The sequence below is a fragment of the Gadus macrocephalus genome, chromosome 5 (genome assembly GCF_031168955.1).
Source record: "Gadus macrocephalus chromosome 5, ASM3116895v1".
Taxonomy (NCBI): Eukaryota; Metazoa; Chordata; class Actinopteri; order Gadiformes; family Gadidae; genus Gadus; species Gadus macrocephalus.
Genome location: NC_082386.1, coordinates 12522878 through 12542357, shown reverse-complemented (window position 1 = coordinate 12542357; position 19480 = coordinate 12522878). Strand labels below are relative to the sequence as shown.

Sequence of the window (19480 nt, the reverse complement as noted above, 5' to 3'; positions counted from 1 at the left end):
ACCTCAAGGTTATTGTTACCAAAATAAAGTTATTGAAAAAGCTCAGGGCTCCTCATTGAAATCTCTTTAAAGCTATTATTTAATGGCAAAAGGAAAAAGGTTTTCACCATGATATATGGATAACCCTTATACTTTGGTGACTAACTGTTATAGAACAACAAATTCAGTGCATTTGGTGAACAGCAAATTCCTTTGCAATTCTGGACAATTAATTATGGCAGGTCTGACCAACAAAATAACCACAAAATTGTTTTTCTTGTGTTGTAAATGGCTTTTATTCTTAACACATATCATACCATGGTTGCAAACATTATTATTTTTTATTTTTTTGGAACGCACTGTATTTTGATGATAAATGGATGGATAAGTGGAAAAATTACATAAAGGCCTACTATATGATATATTTTTATGAAATAATTTGCCCTAAAAAGCATCAGTCATTTAATTATGCATACCTATAATACAAAAGGAAGCTTACATAACAGATCCAACGAAATTAAAAAGATTCAAAGTAGAATCTGAATCATTTTCGAATATTCAAATTGAACAGTATATTTTGGGAAAAAGCCATCTGTCGATCACTTATTTGGGAAAATTATCAATATGTGCTTGATTACGTAATTATGGATTTTGATTGTGTCTGATAAATGTTTTTTACATACCTAAAAGTAGACGATTTATTGGAACATGTGAACGGAGATCTAGAGCTTAATAAACAGGAAGTGACGTCGTGGTCAGAGGTCACGGCACGCCACTAGGGAACTTGTTTCACAATGCAGGATATTCTTTATTATCTTCGCTAATTATGGACTGTTGTATTCTCTTGGCGCTCTGGTACTTAATTCCACTTTACGCACTGATTCAAACTTTGCGCTTCATTTTTGCTGATGCTGACTTCACTTTACTCTGGGCACGCATGTTTGGGCGGAGACCAGGTATGATAAGTTCACGTTACATCTTGTTTAATTTCATACAGACTATTATAAACATTGCCCACCGTTTGATTTTACTTTATTATATATTGTATTGAATTATTTATTATTGTGTTATACATTTGATTTTATGATGAATAACGTAGCATACGCACTTACTACAACGTAGTAAATGTATTGAACAACTGATGAAACATTTTTTAAATTGTATTGTTTTCTGGAGTACATTTGAATCAGCTGATGCCAATGGTATAAACCGTTAAACTAAATAAACTTCATTGAGATCTAATACAAACTACCAACACTTAAATTTGAGTAGTAGTTGTTTTTCACATATTACTATGCAACACATGACCCTCAGAAACCGAATTAAAAGGCTTGGTGGTCTGGATCACTGGAGCATCCAGTGGGATAGGAGAGGAATTGGCGTATCAACTGGCAAAGTGTGGCTCTCGGCTCATTCTTTCGGCCCGTCGTGTGGATGAGCTTAATAGAGTGAAACAACGGTGTATGGGTGAGAGACCTTATCTTAAACCTTTCCCTATTTGTTATAATCGCCCGCTGCAGCCAATTTTCCTATCACAAGTCAGTGACTTGTGATAGAACATGGGCTGCATCGCTCCTTGATCCTTGTGACTTGAGGTCACACACATAAGGATGCATACAATGAATGACTGACATTATTCTCTGTTATTGTATAAGAGTGTTCGCATGTACAAGAGGAGGATGTTCTTGTTCTTCAACTGGATTTGCTGGAGAGAAAATCCTTCAAGTCTAAAACGAACGCAGCTATCCAGCACTTTGGCAATGTAAGCTGTTGTGCAATTCAGGATCCTTCCGCACGCAATCGGTGATCACTCGACAGCTTGATCACTTTTTAAATACAAGTTTAAAAATGGTGTCATAACTAAGGTCATCATTTTTTCAGATCGATATCCTGATTAATAACGGGGGACGTAGCCAGCGGTCTCTGTGCTTGGAGACCAGCGATGACGTTTATGATGCCTTGATGGAGCTCAACTTCCTCGGCACCGTCTCCCTCACCAAACAAGTCCTGCCTCACATGATGCAGCGAGGAACGGGGAGTGTTGTGACTGTTAGCAGCGTGGCTGGCATCATCGGGGCTCCCCTGAGAGGAGGATATTCAGCCAGCAAACATGCTCTCCAGGTATCTGAACATGGCAGTTTGGGTTGTGAATATTGAGCTGGATGATTCGTGTTTTTTTGTCCCTTCTTGTTAGCCCATGTAAAGACGTTTTTACTCAGCCAACACCAATGTGTTTTAATCGTATTGCCATGCTCCATGGACCCTGCTACCAGTCGGGTTCAGCCAGTATACCAGTCGGAATTCGTCCCCACCAGGGAGCGGAAGGAGCCACTTTCTGAGGGGAGAACCAGACCCAACAGGACAGACCTGGGGCAGACCCAGGGAGGGCTCGAGGGATCCTAGCTCTCATTCACGTCAGCTTTGTCTCACATCTCCTTAATTGTTGACTATGTGTCTGCAGGGCTTCTTCAACTGCCTTCGCTCTGAGCTGACGGACTATCCGAAAATACTCATAAGCACCGTGTGTCCGGGGCCTGTGCAGTCAAAGATCGTCGACAATTGCTTCACAGAAGAGGTCGACAAGGTAATTATGTAATGGGGTTTGAGGCTGTGCCATATGGACAATATTTTGGCGTCCACATATTTAGACTTTGATGATACCCAATTGGTGTTGTTTAAAAAATATATATGTCTTTAGATGATTTTATTTTAAGAAAATCCAAATATAGTAATGGTGAAGCTGGCCGAATAAGGGGCTAAAATAGAACATTATCCTTCAGGAAAAGAAATTGTAGCAATCTTTCCAATAAACAGCTTGACAACAAAGCCTTTGTAATACTTTCCTACCCTTTTCCTTCCGTAAGACGATGGCCCAAGGACAGGACCAGCAGCACAAGATGAGTACGAGCCGCTGTGGGCGGTGGATCCTCGTGGGCATGGCCAACCAGGCCAAGGAGATGTGGATATCCGACCAGCCGGTCCTCGGCTTCTGCTACCTGTGGCAGTACGCCCCTACATGGGCGTGGTTCCTCACCGCTATGTTTGGCAAAAGAATAGTGCAAAATTTCAAAGCCGGTTTGGTAGGTACCCTTCACAATAACAACGCAACCCAATCAGTTTGTCCCTCCAATATTTTAGTATTATTAAATGGTATCCTGCAAGTACAGCATAAATGATGATGAATGTGAAATCTGGGATGGGGCTGGGCACAGCCTGGAAGTCAGGCAGACATTGTTCAGAGCGGTGTGGCAAAAATTGGGCTCAGTTGTTGGTGACCTGGCCCTAGTCTGCTGCGTATAGGAAGGGGTTGCTGCATGAAGGTGCATTCACTTGAGGCACAATGGGACTAAAGCGAATGATAGTGCACCCGGCCGGCTGTCTCCCAGTGGCCATGAGGCCTGCCCACTGTCTGGTGGCCTCTGCTGGACAGCCACGACTGATTCTCTGCAGAAAGGTCACAGGAAAAGGCGTTTTTATTGTCCCTGGAAAACCATCCCCAAGTTGGATTGTCTGGGACAAAATAAATACAAAATCTACTTCAGTTGTAAAAGGGTTACGAGTAACAAACCTGCCTCCACAAATCCAGTAGGAGCTCATACGTATAGCACTAGGAAAGCAGTCACACGTATACAATAGTTGGCCAAAATATTACTCCTAGATGCAGCTCTTAGTGAGGTATTTTGTGAAAATATTTGAATGCTTGTTCACCTTGCGTCAATAAGGAGTCTTGTGCTGTCCGCCAGGAATTAATTTGTACATCTATATAGATATAGATATATATTTAATAAGGATGGACTTACAATGTAACACAATGGTTTCCTTTCTGGTAAATATTTTGGGGGCATCATTTGTGAATTTATTTTGCAGGATGCAGAGCGCTTGCACTTTGCAAAACCTAAGGCCAGCTGAGGAGCAACAATGAAGAGGGAAAGTGCTTTAGTGACGTCTCGAAAAGCCTGCCCTGGATATTGAGACGGGGACTTCAAGGTCCTTTAACTGATTGAAAGAATCAGAAGAATCAGATTGGGATAATCCTAAGAAAGCCCTTAGTGATAAATCCTACAATATACAAGTACAGTTCTTCCAACAGCAACGGTAGTTATTCTGAATTTGAGTTATTTACTATCATAAAGACACTCCTTTCCTATTCATGCAGCAAGTTTTTTTGGTTTATTTTTAATACCGATTGCTTGATTAATGAACTGAATTACAGAATTTTCTCCACGAATGTAATTATTTTCACTTGTACAGTTAATTTTAAACCTAAGGCACACATCCTTAAATGGCTACTGGATTTTTCCCTCACCATTTCAGAGAAACAATTAACTTAATTATGTTGGCTGTGTTGTGAATCCGTGTTCGTCTCAGCATCCGTATTTTTCATGAAAAGTTAAATAACACCACATGCAGGGAAATCATTCCAAGTAAAATTACAAATTCACATTCTCTGACATTCTGAAATATGCTTCTTTGTTTTATCAAATTAAAGTTGCCCTTTCGAAATTCTGAGAGTATTGCATCGATCAAAGAAGGTTTAAATGTCTGGTTTATTAAATACTAAAACCCTATTTCATTGCACAACTGAGAACGTCTCATTTGTGCATATGACAATAAACACTTTGAATTTAATTGAATTAATGTTTACCGCTTAATGGTTCATGTTTGACCTTACCTGCCGTACTGCGCGCATATAGACACAGGTTGTATAGTGCTGTTCGTGACCTTGCCTCAGTCGGTTATTTTTTTAAGATGGGTGGGGCCTGACTCAGACCATAGGCATACAACCCAGCTGCATGCTGGCCTGGCCAGTGAGTCTGATGGCTACACTGGGAAAATGCTGATCAGTCAACTGTGAATCTCACCAGACTGTTGATATTCCCATGGAAATGCGAATCAAATTTAGTTTTAAAAATATATACTATTTGGGTATGTGGCATGCAGAAGAAAAAATAACGAATCTGCATTATTGAATACGATGGTCGTTCATATAACATCTGGGCAGCAATCCCATGCATGCGATCGTATACAAATATTAAGCTTAGGCCTACTTCTAGACGCAGTTAACGAGAGGTATTTGGTGAGAATATTTTTCAAGCTGGCTCACCTTGAGTCAATAGTCCGCCTACATTCCGCTCGTGGCGGATTTAATACAAATTTGGGACACGCACGCGCACGCACACACACACGCAATTAACAAGCTGGGAAGTGTTTGTGTTGCTTGGCAACCGTCCAGTCCCAGCCCAGTCGCCTTATTGTTTGTGGAGCCAAAGAAATGATTCAACAAGCAAATTATCTTTGGTCGCTTATAACCCTTAACTAATAAACGGCTTTTGGAACTGTACTCTTGTACATAAAGTATTGTACCCACTACTGTCTTGTTCCTTTCCTACTGCATTGTATACTCTGTGTTATACGCGTCTTGCTTCCTCTACTGTCTTATTGTTCGTACCGTCTTGCTATTCTATGCCTTATTTAGACCACACGATGTTAAAGCCAACATCAGCACCTCATAGAGTGGCGAAGTCACGCCCCTTCCGGTAGGGCTCATGGGACCTATGAGATCGAAAAATATGAATGGGTGTCAATGGAGAGAAAATAATTATTTTCTGGTCCCGGTCTTTATATGCCCTGGATTACACATATGTTGTTTGTGGATATAAAGGATAATTTTTCATGCAAAGAGTTCGACCGTTTATTGTGCAATTGTTCAGATAAAGGCTGTAGAGAAAACACAACGAGAAAGACTACACGGCTCGTATGTGACGTCACGCTCCCTGCGACTGGCGTGGAGAAGACCGACAATCTTCCCATCGGCATAACTGAAACTCTGCACGTGCCCCGACTTATAATGGTTTTCACCTCTTTCGATGCTTTTATCCTCCCCTTGGAAAAAGCGGTGAAGTGGGTCAGAGAGATCGCCATCTCTGTGCCGAGTTCCTAGGGCGGGTGTGGCGACGTATATCATATGCGTCGAGAGCAGCGAAGAGCTGTAGTTCACAAAGCGGCCTCACATAAAACCTAAAATTATCAAACTTCTTCACGAACATTTTTAGTTTTCTTTGCATGAAAAATTATCATTTAAATCCACAAACAACATGTGTAATCCAGGGCATATAAAGACTGGGACCAGAAAATTATTATTTTCTCTCCATTGACACCCATTCATATTTTTCGATCTCATAGGTCCCATGAGCCCTACCGGAAGGGGCGTGACTTCGCCACTCTAAGGTGCTACCTTTATTATGTCCATGGGTGCTACGTCCACACCAGAAGCGAATTGAGCGACCAAATCGCCGGAAGTCATTCACTTTCTATGGGCAAGAGCGACCAAAGCGACCAACGCTACCAGCGGCCAAAGTTGAGCGACCAGAGCGTCAAAAAAAAGTTGAAAACGTTTAAACTTTATGCAAATGACTATGACGCGCTTCAGCGGCCAAACACTGACAGCCAATCGGAATGTAGACTCTCTTCGCTTGCGTGGATCCCAGGGAACACCGGCAGGCACTTTGGTTCCTACCTACCTTTATTCACTCACTGAACAAAATGTCGGCTGAAGTATTAATCGCGGCTGTAACTGGGCACCCGGTGTTGTACGACCCAACCCTTTTTCAGTTCAGAGATCGAAACGCCATAGTGGTTTGGATACCAAGTGATGATAAGCGGGAGTATTTATACATCTAGAACGTTCGTTCTAGATTTTCATTTGCTTTCCATGCCACCAATCTAACCAACCAATCGCGTGTAGCATGCTTTAAACAAAACCCAAAAAGTTTTTGAAATCGTCACATACACAAACTAATCGACAAGACGAGGGATAAATGACAATATATCTCTTGGCTTTTATCCCTCTATTCCCCACTATTCACGGAGCCTGAGGTGAATAATTCTTAATTAAATTGTCTAGATAGATAGCCTAGTCAAGTCTTTATTAATACCAAACGACACAAATCGTCGGGAATCCATTTAGGTGGTTCGGCCCACACAGGACAGTAGCCTACCACAGAACAAGTCTGACTGGACATACACACAATACATCACATAAAAAATAGACACGCGTTGATAGATATGTTCCATTATTTGCTTTGCGGAGCCAACCAGTCCTGTGCACGTATGCAAATTAGCCATGTGCGCCAATGTCTTTGTTTTGAGTGCGACGAATGAGTGCAGATGGAGATCAGTGAAACATATTTTAACTAGCCTACTACAGCACGCAGGGTTTTTTGTTCTCGGTTGTAATTAGCCTACATTTTAGGAGTTTTTTTTATATTGGGGGGAATCACTTGTCGAAGCACTTTATCCAACAAGCAAAACCGTCTCGGCAATATGGCCAAAGTGTATGGGAGTTAACTCTTTGATATGGCTGTCTGTACTAAAAGCAGATGGCTCCTTTAAATGCGTCTGCATAATTGCATTGTGCGACTTGAGCGACCAAAGCGAACAGAAATATTCGCAGCGTGGTCGCTCCTGGTGTGGACGTACGGTAACCCGATCTCAGAATAGCTTCTGTCTCTGCACATGGAGAGGTCAACACGATAAGTCAGACCCTGTAGTTGGGGCTCCTTCACCATCCTAGACTGAAGGTTTACCTGGAGATGCTCCATGGACCCCTCCAGAGTGCACGTCCGTTTACCTCTCTGAATAAACCACGTGTTGAACATTTACCACTCTCTTAGTCACACCTAGTCCCGAAACCACAGAGGACTACAATGACGATCCATCACAGCTTTCGATGATTATGAAGGCTAATTGAGGTTAATTAGAAACATCTGTACAGCCAAGTGATACATAGTTAAAAGTCTCTGTTGTACTGTATAGCAGTGGTCATGCCTCGTGTCCAATCAAATTACCTGGTCAGAACCTACTGTTGTATAAAAAGCTGTATCACAATCAAGGTCGTGCTATTATACTGAACATCAGCACTGCTCTTTGTACCTACAGCCGTGCTGATATTCAGTAGACTCCCTTTCGTTTGCTATTGCTTAGTTATACGCACAATAGCTGGTTTACCGATTCATTCTCTTTTATCCAGAAGAGATTATAATGATGGACTACAATCAAACACCCTGAAGACGTTTCCTTTGGCAACATTTTATATAGAATTGCCAGAATCTTGTACATCTTTTTTCCCTCTTTTGTAGGATGCACTGTTTTTGTCCCATACAACAGAAAACGGACAATGGAGCGAAAAAGAGATTCAGTTGTATTACTAAAAGCCAGCCCTGGATAATGGGGACGGGCCATCAAGGTCCTTCTTTCAACCAAAATATCAAGTTATTGAAAGTTTTTCAATAAGAGTTTCATTGAAGGAAGCTCTGCAGACTTCCTGTGTATAGCTAAACGAAGTTTTCCAGTCACTGAAAGATCCTAATAAAGACTCCAGTGACAAACTCAATCATGGGCGACGTGTTGACATCGATGTCATCCTTATCATCCTAAGAAAACTATTTTTTATTGACTCGAGGCAGGGTTTATCAAGCCATTTTATTAGAAGTATATACATTTACACAGGTAAAACCAAACGTATATACAACAAACCATGGGAAATCCAAATAACTTCATTCTAGGGTTGTAAACAAGTAAACTGTAAACAGAACGGCAAGTATTACCATAAGCACATTACATATGACGTTACAAAAAAAACAAGGCACAGCCTTGAGTTGAACATTTCCTACGTACAGCAAAAGAATGATGTCCCTTTTGAGTGGACATCTAATGGTAGACCTGAAATTCTGAGAAGCGTATGAAACATGTGTCTCAATCTGGGCTAGTAGGCTCATTTCTTGGAAGCAAAGGAATACTTAAAAATAACTAAATACAAATGTTTGTGCTTTAGTGGATACCCATCCTTGGCATTGATACATGATATAAAAGCGAAGACGGCTGGGTATGTGCTTTACTTCCTCAACTCTCAAATCGATGTTGATATCTTTTTACCAGAATGTCGATGCCAGTGTGTCTTTCAAGGCCATAGGCTGATCTGGGCGCTGTGCTTAATGCATTGTTGGATGAGGATTTGCAAATGATTACTGATAGTTAATGTATATTGGCACACCGGCATCAAAACAACATGAGCATCCGCTCCGAGACAGGTCATAGCTAATCCACTTGAGGCTTAGACTTTAGACTTGGATTACACTTTAAATGGGCAAGTTAGCGTCAGTCAAATGTTGTGCGTTTCCCTTCCTTGTCTTCAGCAGGGGGGTGACTCCAATCACTCTCTTGCGATGCGGGTTATGACGGCCATCCAGAGGAACAGAGGCCTTCACAATCTGGAAACCTTTTTAAACCACGTCATACAACATCTAAAAAACACATATACTTAGCTTCGATTTCTTCTCGGTAGTGTGTATTTTTGCACCTTCCTTTCAACTGCTCCTACTTGAGACCTGACAGTTGTACGTGTTCAGTTGTATGTTCTTCCCAAAAAGTGACAAATAAATAAAGATTGATTGTTTGATTAACAGAGAGATGCTTCTGTGTACAGCGATGTGGGGATGAAGGGTGATGTGTTGGTGTAGGTGGGGAGCAGCGGGGGGGGGGTCACAGGCAGGGGAGGTGCAGCGGGGCAGACGAGTAGATGGGGTACCCCAGGGGGGGGTCGGCCGCCTGCACCGTGAGGTTCCTCAGCATGACGGGGTGGGCCTGGATGCTGTAGCGCTCCTCGTCGTCGTTGGTGGCGTACAGCAGCTCCCAGGAGAGGTTGGCCCACTGGCCGCGGACCCCTTCGCCGTTCAGACGCCCCAGCTGCACCAGCTGGTCCTGCAGCGACAGCACCCGGCCCGTGTAGGTACCCTGCACACAGGAGCACGCCGTCTGACTCTGGCACGCTGTGAACCCCTTGCAACCGCGGCCGCAAGAGCCCCGCTCTTTGCCGGCGGAAGCGAGTTTGGCTTTCGAGGTGAGCACAGGCACAGAGTAAAGCAACAATGATCAATAGAGCAGAATGTGTGAAAGGAAAATGGAAATGAAAATAGACAGAAGAATGAACCCCATTGGGGCCCATCCAGGTATAGGTTGAATGCTGCCAGAAGTAAAATGATAAAAATGTGCTCATTGATTTGGAAATTCTACAATTATTTATCGCATGGACCTTGGGAAAATGTCAATCTTGTATAGGATGTCAGATTGGCCAAAACCGCCCACCGTACACGCAACTATTCTCCCTGCATTGTTTGGTGACCTCTGCTGTCTGCCTTAAGTCTCTGACTGAACTGGGGGAGCAGTGTTTACCAAGTGAGCATAGAAATGGCTACAATGCTTCTACACGCCGCCGGGAGAGAAGCGAGAATGGCAGACAGGGTTGTTTGGTTACCATTGTGAGGTCATGTCCTAGAGAGAAGAGGTAGGGCTTCTCCTGAAGGACGCTGTCGTGCCAGCCCCGCTCCGCTCCCACACCGATGTACCAATCCCTTTCATATTCCTCCAAGGTGCTGAACAATTCCTCAGGGCTTTCCACGGGCCCCAGGCTGGCCTGATCAAAGAGCAGCTTAAAACCAAACCTGCGGACAAAGACACCAAAAAATGAATGCATGTGGGATGCTAAAAAGGATTTTGGCAAAGTGTTTAAAATACAGCAAGCCCTTTCCCACCTGAACGCCTTGAGAGTGAGGTGATAAAGGTCCTTCCTGGCCGAGAGCCAGTCCAGGCCGTCCGTCCAGGGCACGTCTCCGCAGTAGAGGCGGTACACGTAGCTGGGGCTGGTGAAGGAGGCCTCGGCGCCCAAGGACACCACGCAGGACAGGGCCGCCAGGGCATGCAGCTCCCTCAGGACCCGGTCCTCCTGCAGGGCCTTGGTCGGGGCGTCGCCGGCCACGCCCTGCGCCGCCTCGGCGAACCGTCCCAGGCTGAACCGGAACCACTCCTCGGGGAAGAGGTGCCGGAGCTGCTGCAGACGGGACGGCAGCAGAGGGGCGGTCCTCCAGCCCGAGGGCAGGTTGAACGCCTCTGACCCGGGGCAGCTGAAGTGGAGGGGAGGGAGGGCGCCGGAGCTCTCGGCGAAGACCTTGGCCCCCGGGCCCTTGTCCACCGCCGGCAGCCCCAGCCCCAGGCCCAGGGGCTGCAGCGGCTGCAGGGCTGAGAGGGCCATGTTCTCAAACAGGCTGTCCATCTCCACAGAGCCCGGCAGGGAGGGGCCAGTCGGCAGCGGGGCCTGACCCGGCTGGGCCTCCGTGCTCACCAGGGCCACCGTCCGCCTGGGCTGTTGGGGCCCGAACAAGTCGTCTTCATCCGACCAGTCTCCAAAGGAGGTCAGGCTGGAGCTGTCCTGCCTCAGCTTCAGAGAGGACACATTGGACTCCACTATGACCGTCTCCACGCGCTGATTGCCCGTGGACTGGGCGGGCTGGGAGGACTGGGACTTCCGGCCCCCTACGCCGGGCCCCTCCTCAGTACTCCAGGCGAAGCCTCGTCGCTTCTCCACACAGTGGCGCAGCAGCAGGAACACCAGCGCCTTCAGGAAGTCGTCCTGGAGCTTCCTCAGGTTGTCGTGGGAGTCGATGATGCCGGAGAGCACGTTGCGGGCGTCGGAGTACACCCGGACGGGGAGGGCGGCGCAGGGGATCAGGGCGTTGCCCCAGTGCTGGTTCAGACTCTGGGTGAAGCCCAGCCGCTCTGTCTTCTCGAAGGCGCCCTCGAACACCTCGTCCACACGCCGGGCCTCCACCGTGTGGCACGAGGTCTCTTGCAGCTCCAGACCCTGGAGCCGATCACAGAGCAGATCAGCGTCATCATCACAGTGACGCTGGCATGCACCACTTCTCCCGAAGAATGAGTGCAATCGGCCGCGTGTCTCGGGGCACGACCCCCGGCCGGTACGCCGCCCTCCCTACCTTGATGTTGACGGTGCAGTAGCCGTAGCCGCGCTCCAGGATCATTATCCAGACCATGCGGTCCTGGAAGCGGCCCAGGAAGTGGGAGCCGGGGGACAAGGAGCCTGCGAGAGAGAGAGAGAGAGAGAGAGAGAGAGAGAGAGAGAGAGAGAGAGAGAGAGAGAGAGAGAGAGAGAGAGAGAGAGAGAGAGAGAGGGAGAGGGAGAGAGAGAGAGATATAAGCCATCCGTTCCTTATGCGTGTTAGCGAGGGGGATGTTGTGACGCGAGGACCGAGGGCCTAAGCGCCAGCCCCCTGGCTACACAGCCCCTTCATACTGCCAGGCTCTCGGTGGACACGCTGGGGGGGAGGGGGGGGGAGAAGCTCACCCTCTCAGCCGAGGCGGGGTCATGATACTCTCAGCTGGCTGGCTGCACAGAGATCCAAACATTGAATCCTTTCCATTAGCCCAAAAACAACCAAAGGCCCTTCCTCTTACAGGGGAGACCACTGCGAACCGTTCTCCCCAGGGGGGATGGGTTCTCCCGGGTCAGCGATACGTTGGACGCGAAGGCGGGCGCAGGGTGACGGGAGCGTTGGCTTGACGATAACTCATGTGCTCGTGGCTGACGGATGATGTCATACACCGTGATGCCATCTCTAAATATTCCCTACACTACCTCAGCGATGGGAAGAGAAACGCCGGCCACACGGGGTTCCTGCTTACTGTTCAGTCATGCGCACTCCCCCCTCCCCCCGGCCCGTCATGCAGAAGGCAAGCCACGGGACGGGACATCTGTTATTCAGCTATGAGCAGCAAACGGCTACAACGTGCTAGTTCTGTAAATTATACATAAAAGCCTGGGCCTCTCAGCAAGCCCGGTAAACAATGAGATTGAGTGACGCCATCGCTTTTCTGTTTTGAATCATCAACCCATGAATAATTAAGTTTGTACTGGCCCTTCTCTGATACGAGTACACACACACACACACACACACACACACACACACACACACACACACACACACACACACACACACACACACACACACACACACACACACACACACACACACACACACACACACACACAGCTCCAGTAGGCCTGCGAGTATGGTGGGGTTAATGGCGTGGAAACATTTGGATGTAATGAATACAGATCAGAGCCACTTTGTGTCGGGTCACTTCACAGGAGCTCCACTGGCTCCTGTGAGCATCATCGCATCACTGCCAGGGGCTCCCATGTGCTGGTCGTCAAAACAACATTCTCTTCTTCGGCCTCAAACCGTGAGAGGTGCTCTTTCATCGAGATAAGAGTATCTGCTTTGACCCACCTGGAGGTTCAACAGCGTCTCTGCGATTCACGAGCCGAGCGAACACAGGGCGGCTCGCCGTGCGCTACGCTGCCCGCCTAATTAAAAATGAAAACAAGTCGCTGGAATTCACAACGGATTGACCTCCATTTGCAGCGGAGGAAGAGCTTTGTGGTACGAATCCTACAGCGCTGTGCAAGACTCCAACAGCGGAACAATGCACACACTGAAAATTATTTAACACTTAAATAATAGGAAGAACTCTGGTTCAAACATTTATGTTGTGGAGTTGTCGTGTTTGTGCTCCAACTCAGGAATATTAGTCAAACGAACATAAAAGCCACTCAAATAACATGAACGGCCAAAACCATTGATGAAACACACAACCCGAGGCCGACCCAGAGGGGGTCCCCAGCAGCACGGCCCACTGACTAGAGGGGTTCAGATACCGAATCCAGTCTCCTAATTCCTCCGATACTGCGTAAAACAATTTATCGGGTATTGGTAAGTATGCAAGTCTATGCGCCGATCCGTTACAATCACGTGACTAGCTCCTTTGCTACACAGGCAGAGAGCATCATAAATATGTGCAGTTTTATGCTGCGTTCATTAATGGTTGGAGGTGGGAAGTCAGAATGGGAAACTCCTAACGACAAAAATACAAATGCATCTTTCTAATTATAGATCATAAATGTAAATGATCTAGTTCTGAAAATAAATTTGTGAGTGAACAGTAAGTGAACCGACGATACAGTGCTGTCATCATAAGAAACCCCTTGTGCTAATACAAGTGCTATTATTAGTTACAATGCTGGATGCTGCATCAGTACGCTCAGTATCGGCCGATACTCAAGTACAGGAATCGGTATGGGGAAGGAGAACCAAAAGGGTACGGGTAACATCTCCAGCACTAACCCAGCGCCCCTCCAGCCAGGCCCCTCCTCAGCGCCACCGCCAGGCTGCCACTCATCTGCTGGTAGAAGATGGAGTCGGGGCAGGGGCACGCCGTGCCCACCTGGCCCGGCCAGCTGCGCTGGGGCCGGGGGAAGCCCACCAGGAAGACGGGCAGGGTGAAGAGGGGCAGCAGGGGGGCGGCCAGCAGGGCGGACAGGACCACCACGGCCAGCAGCAGGGGGCTCAGCGAGGCGTTGAGGGCCAGCAGGGCGCCCGCCGCCTGCCGCCGCTGCTTCTTCTCCGTCCACGACGTGACCAGCACGGCGAGCGAGAACTTGAGCTTGGAGAGGAACTGCACCACTCTGTCGCTCAGCAGACCCAGCTATGGGGGGGGGGGGGGGGGGGGGGGGGGGGGAGGAACAGCAGGTGTCAGCACACACACAGTCTGTCTGGAACACGTCTTAGGTAATGTGGACTCTGGTGTGTTGGTTTTATGTTTATTATTTGCTCATGACTCAGCCATATGAGCCGTGTGTCATCGGGAATCTTCTAACACATTCTGGGCTGTGTAAATACAACCGAAAGGCTTCCCGGTGTAAAAAATTTAATTTAAAATCATTTGAGGTCCCTTTAACCCGGTCATTTAAACTCGCGGGACAGGGTTGTAGTCGCTTGTGACACGCGGTGTAAGGGGAGGCTCGCTCACCAGCAGCAGCTGGACGGCCGTCCCCAGGCGGTCCCACGCCGGTAGGGCCGTCTCCCCGGCCGCCAGGCGCACCGCCACCACCACCGCCATCTGCAGCAGGGACTCCTCAGAGTTCTGCCACACCTGGGGGAGACAGGTTCAGGCTCCAGTCCAGACGCCTCAGGAGTATTAGTCAGGCCTGTTCTAAACTCTGCCGTGAAATGTGGTGATTTCGAGGAACATCACTTATCCTAGCTAGTCTTATCCTAGCAAATCGTGTGTGCTTGCCACTTGGTTCTATGAACCTCCTCACTGTACCGACGAGCGATACATTTCTTCTCTTTCTTTAGACAAATGTACTTATTGTAAGTTACTTTGGACAAAAGCCTCTGCTAAATACCCTAAATGTAAAGTCGCTGCTTGTAGCGAATGTGTTTTAGCAACACATCAAACAAGTAAGTGATATTTGCATGTTTAAGAAGGCCTGCCTGTGATGTTTTGTCATAATGTTATTTTGATGGATGCATTGTAAGCATTTCTTTGTGTCCGCATCGTCTTTACCACTCTGAACGCCCGCGTGAATCCCACACTGAGTGACGCCGTGTGGAGCCACTGGAGAGACTTGTCCGTCGACAGATACGCAATCATGGCAAATGGGGACACTGAGAGATAAGAAATAAAAGCCAATAATTAGCGTCAGAATAAGCAAAGTTTTGCTCCACAAAGGTAAACGTTGCGGGAGGGAGACTCACCCAGATTCAGGAGGACTCTCCGGGTGACCGCCGCGACGTGGAGACCTCTGCTGCTCTGGATGAAGCTCTGCACGTTGGAGATCCCCCTGGGGTAGAAGGGGTTCAGGAACACCCCTCCACAGACGTACGCCCCCTGGATCTCCCCGAGGACCCAGCACAGCAGGAAAAGGGAGAGAAGGAGGTAGGAGGCGATGATGGGCAACCGCTGTCTAGTGACCGCGGGGCTCTGGGGCGGATCCGCAGCCAGGAAGTGGTGCAGCAGGCCGGCCTCGGCCACGGCGGCCGCCAGCAGACCGAGGTACAGCAGCGCCTCCCTGCAGCCCAGCCGCCAGCCGAAGGAGCCGGGAGGGGAGGGGGTCGCCCCTCTGCGCCGCCCCAGGCTGCCCCCGCTGGCAGGGCGTGGCCCGGCGCAGCACAGCGTGGAGATCTGGCTGAGGTCCAGGCTCAGAAGGAACCCCATGGACACGGAGAAGAGGACCACGCCCAGCGTGGACGGGATGAAGAAGTTACAGCCCGCCACCGCCACCGACACGACAAACATCACCAGGAGCCTGGAGGAGACGCAGGGACATTCATCATGCCTCTGGTTCAGATACGTCCACACCTCAGGGGCACAGTTTTAAAACAAGGTTTTTGCAACTTCAGTCGTCCATCTATTGTGTTTAATCACTTTAAAATCTCAATTGGGCAAAGGATTGAATCAGAGATGATTCAACCTCCGGTCGGCAGCAGAATCAGTCAATAGAATATCACCTAAGGTTGCTGGACATGGGCGAGCCGCCCAGGCCGAACACCAGTGTCTGCTCCATGCCCCAGAGCAGCAGGGCGTCAAGCGGGGACAGCATCCCCAGGGCCCACAGCAGAGGCAGGAAGAGGAAGAGCACATGGAGGACCTGACTGGCCAGCTGAAGCTCAGGAAACGGGCTTGTGAACCTGGACCACAAGAGCAACCAACAAGAAACACGTGACAAACCTTTAGGGTACTAGTCGAACCATTAGTGTACTAGTCAAACCTTCAGGGTACTAGTCAAGCCATTAGTGTACTAGTCAAACCTTTAGGGTACTAGTCGAACCTTTAGGCTACTAGTCAAACCTTTAGATTACTAGTCAAACCTTGCAGGTACTAGTCAAACCTTCAGGGTACTAGTCAAACCTTCAGGGTACTAGTCAAACCTATTGGCTACTTTGGCGGGGGAAGCAGCACGTCTCCGTAGCTCACCTGTCGGCCAGGTCGACGGCGATGAAGGTGAAGATGTAGATGGGCCGGGTGAGCGGGGTGATCTCGTAGGTGTCCTGGGCCTGGTAGGTGGCCGTCTCCGTGGCCGTGTTGACGATCAGTGAGTACTCCGCCGTGCACAGGGTGACCCAGCTGGCGATGTACACCACCAGGGACGTGCCCATGCTGCCGTAGAGCGCCGTCATTCTGCCCAGGAACACGTACCACGTGCCGAAGCCGCACAGCACCCCGGCCAGGACCGTGTGCAGCACCACGTTCAGCCCGAAGCGCTTCCCCGGGGCGATGAACCGCACCGTCTCTGGGCCGACGCAGTGGGTGAACTCCACCTCCTCCTCGTCGGCCAGGACGTTAGGAGCGCCCAGCCGCTCCACGGAGCCGCTCCTCCGGGCCGAGTACACGGCCAGGGCCTGGATGCCCGCAGCGGCCCCGAACATCAGCAGGCCCGAGAGCACGGCGGCGTGGAGCTCCTGGAGCAGCTGCAGCTGGTAAAGCAGCGTACCGACGCCCCCCAAGAGCCATGGCGTGAGGAACAGCAGGGCCTGGTGCACGTACACGTACGGCGGGGCGCAGTAGCCCAGCTTAAAGCGGGGTCCCCCCAACACTGTCTGGGGGAATCGCTTCCAGAAGAACTCCTGCTTGTACTCATTGAGTAGGGGCACGTCTGGCCCCATCCTGACCATGCCCTATGGGATGGCAGGTCATCTCCACGCGCTTGACGTAGGGCTCCCATGCATCATGGTTGACAGGTCAAGCAGTCTGCAATAAACAGACGAATCAAATATGATTAGGATCGCACCTGAAGAGTAAACATCAGAGGACACAGTGGATTCCTGAGATAAGCCTGCTTAGCTTCAAGAGTACGCGGTATAAAGTGTAGCTCACATAAGCTTTCTGTAAAAGTTATACAGTGTCCTGTGCAGATCCTGTTGTTCCCAACGTGAGTCATGTTCTAGTGTTGTGAGCACTGCTAAGATACTGGGAGGTTGCCATGCACACACAACACAAGCAATGCAGCTTGATAAGATGAAAAGGCTGTTAATCAAGAGCTTTGGCTGACTTAGCAGAGACTAATGCTACGCCCTGATTCAGTGACAAGTCATGGCAATCAATGTATTGATTGTATAGTAATCTTCTTTGTTGTCATGTCACATCGCTTTTTTCCCCCATCAGTGGTTGTCAGCTTGGGTACTAGCATGCTAGGTGCGCTAAATTGTTAACTAATCATAACAAATGATCGACATATTTTGGCATTTAGGGATGAACAAGCTTACCTACACAGGAGAAGCTGTATTTAGCGGTACATCCGATACGTCATATCTTAGGATATTGAGAGTATTATTTGAAAGTGTAGGACATCGCTAGTTAGCATTAGCCACTAGCAGCAGCAGGGAACAAGCCAAACAACGGATGATGCACGAATCATCGTAGCCAATGGGATCCGAGACCGTCCTGAGAGCACCGCCTCCTATCAAACTACTTACACGCCCCCTTACAACATTCCCCCTCCGTCGCTGTTTGGAAGCGACTCATAATCATAAGCCATGAAGGATGTAAATCCTGACCTAGTGTGGACAATACCACATATTGTATCTAATTTTAGTCCTTACTGGCAATAGTTCATGCTATTCATTAAAGCGAATAGATAAAAGTCATTTTAACCCTTGGCTCTTGGTCCAAATATTCAGGTTCATTTAAAATGTTTGTGTAAATAGTGCTGGAACATTTATATTTAAACAAAGCACTAAAGAAGTAGGCCTACAATTACGAGAAGATATTTGCAGAAGTATAATTAAAATCGTATGTACGGTAAAGCTGTATTATTTAAAATAATTGTCATTAGAACATATTCCAGAGTGTGATATAGTAGATTGTGAAATGGTGTATTGTAAATAAGCCTTTTAGAAAACTAAGTTAATAGCCTGGGCCCAGATATTTAGTTTGTGGTGTCCTAAGATAACAAAGGGCTTTAACCCAACAGTGTTTCTGGAGGAGAACAATGAAAAGGTCACCCGTCTATTATTGTCTTTACAGAAAGTGGCACGCGCCGTAGTGTTTGTTGACGCCCCTTATCATTTTTCACCTTGGAACAATCTTTAAATCCTGAAGCAGCTTATGTGCTTAAGCGGTTCCCCAAATCACCATAGGATTTGTTCTCCTTTATTATGAAGATGACAACAAGGATACAGAATATAACCCTTGTATCGCTAAAGCTGAGGGTATTCTATTAGGATAATATGATGAAAGTGGTCGGGTTTAGCGCCTTGACCTGCCGAATGTAAATTTTGGTGATGAAAAAAAAGGGAGAGGGGCTAAAAACGTAGCATCGGAAAATGATCAAGTGAATAAAAGGCCATCGACACAAGGAAGAATATTAATCAGTAAGAAAGGAGATTACCGTTGTTGTTGTTTTTATTCTTGTACTGGGATATGGGAACACAGGCTTTATGCTCTCGTGTCATCCTGAGTAAAAACAAGTTGTTAGTAAAAAAAACTCGAACAGAGACCTGAAAATCTGTAAGAAATGTTTTTTTTCTTTTCTGCAGGATTTGATTCCTTTCGGTTATTTTTTTCAAAATACAAAAAGCTGTGTAAAATCCAGATGTTGTTTGAAGGGAAGATTAAACCACAAAAGGTGCACACAACATCAGAGCACTATAGTCTTCCCTCTCGTTTTCATTTGGACTCATCCGTTTCAGGGAGCAAAACATCTAAACATTACAGCAGACACAGGGCAGGGGGCGAGATTCTATCAGCCAGATTGAATTTGAATAATGTATTTTTCTCCAGGACTGACTTAGGACATAATACACAC

General features: G+C 47.6%; 2 protein-coding genes across 3 annotated transcripts; one reads left to right on the top strand and one right to left on the bottom strand.

The window, feature by feature from the left end:
* The first annotated feature begins 718 nt into the window (after nucleotides 1-718).
* Nucleotides 719-4608, top strand: dhrs7 (dehydrogenase/reductase (SDR family) member 7). Its single transcript, XM_060052420.1, has 7 exons — nucleotides 719-935; nucleotides 1294-1446; nucleotides 1635-1741; nucleotides 1861-2100; nucleotides 2441-2563; nucleotides 2844-3059; nucleotides 3847-4608. The coding sequence occupies exons 1-7, from the start codon at nucleotides 806-808 to the stop codon at nucleotides 3886-3888; spliced, it is 1011 nt and encodes a 336-aa protein (XP_059908403.1). The 5' UTR covers nucleotides 719-805; the 3' UTR covers nucleotides 3889-4608.
* Nucleotides 4609-8441: 3833 nt separating this feature from the next.
* pcnx4 (pecanex 4) lies at nucleotides 8442-18104 on the bottom strand. Of its 2 annotated transcripts, none has more exons than XM_060052412.1 (11): nucleotides 17940-18104; nucleotides 16651-17424; nucleotides 16185-16364; nucleotides 15432-15982; nucleotides 15241-15341; nucleotides 14701-14823; nucleotides 14016-14376; nucleotides 11808-11911; nucleotides 10569-11674; nucleotides 10292-10478; nucleotides 8442-9771 (listed from the first exon to the last, which is right to left on the bottom strand). In XM_060052412.1, the coding sequence occupies exons 2-11, from the start codon at nucleotides 17346-17348 to the stop codon at nucleotides 9520-9522; spliced, it is 3663 nt and encodes a 1220-aa protein (XP_059908395.1). In that variant the 5' UTR covers nucleotides 17349-17424; nucleotides 17940-18104; the 3' UTR covers nucleotides 8442-9519. The 2 variants fall into 2 exon arrangements, with proteins under 2 accessions (XP_059908395.1, XP_059908396.1); XM_060052413.1 differs by having other exon boundaries at nucleotides 17944-18104.
* Between the last annotated feature and the right edge of the window lie 1376 nt (nucleotides 18105-19480).

Coding starts and splice junctions, on each gene's coding strand:
- dhrs7 (XM_060052420.1), top strand. CDS start 806: ATGGACTGTTGTATTCTCTTGGCGCTCTGGTACTTAATTCCACTTTAC. Junction 1,447..1,634: donor AGTGAAACAACGGTGTATGG/GTGAGAGACCTT, acceptor TTATTGTATAAG/AGTGTTCGCATGTACAAGAG. Junction 2,101..2,440: donor CCAGCAAACATGCTCTCCAG/GTATCTGAACAT, acceptor ATGTGTCTGCAG/GGCTTCTTCAACTGCCTTCG.
- pcnx4 (XM_060052412.1), bottom strand. CDS start 17,348: ATGGTCAGGATGGGGCCAGACGTGCCCCTACTCAATGAGTACAAGCAG. Junction 14,824..15,240: donor TCACGCGGGCGTTCAGAGTG/GTAAAGACGATG, acceptor TGTCTCCCCCAG/GTGTGGCAGAACTCTGAGGA. Junction 14,377..14,700: donor CGGCCGTCCAGCTGCTGCTG/GTGAGCGAGCCT, acceptor CCCCCCCCATAG/CTGGGTCTGCTGAGCGACAG.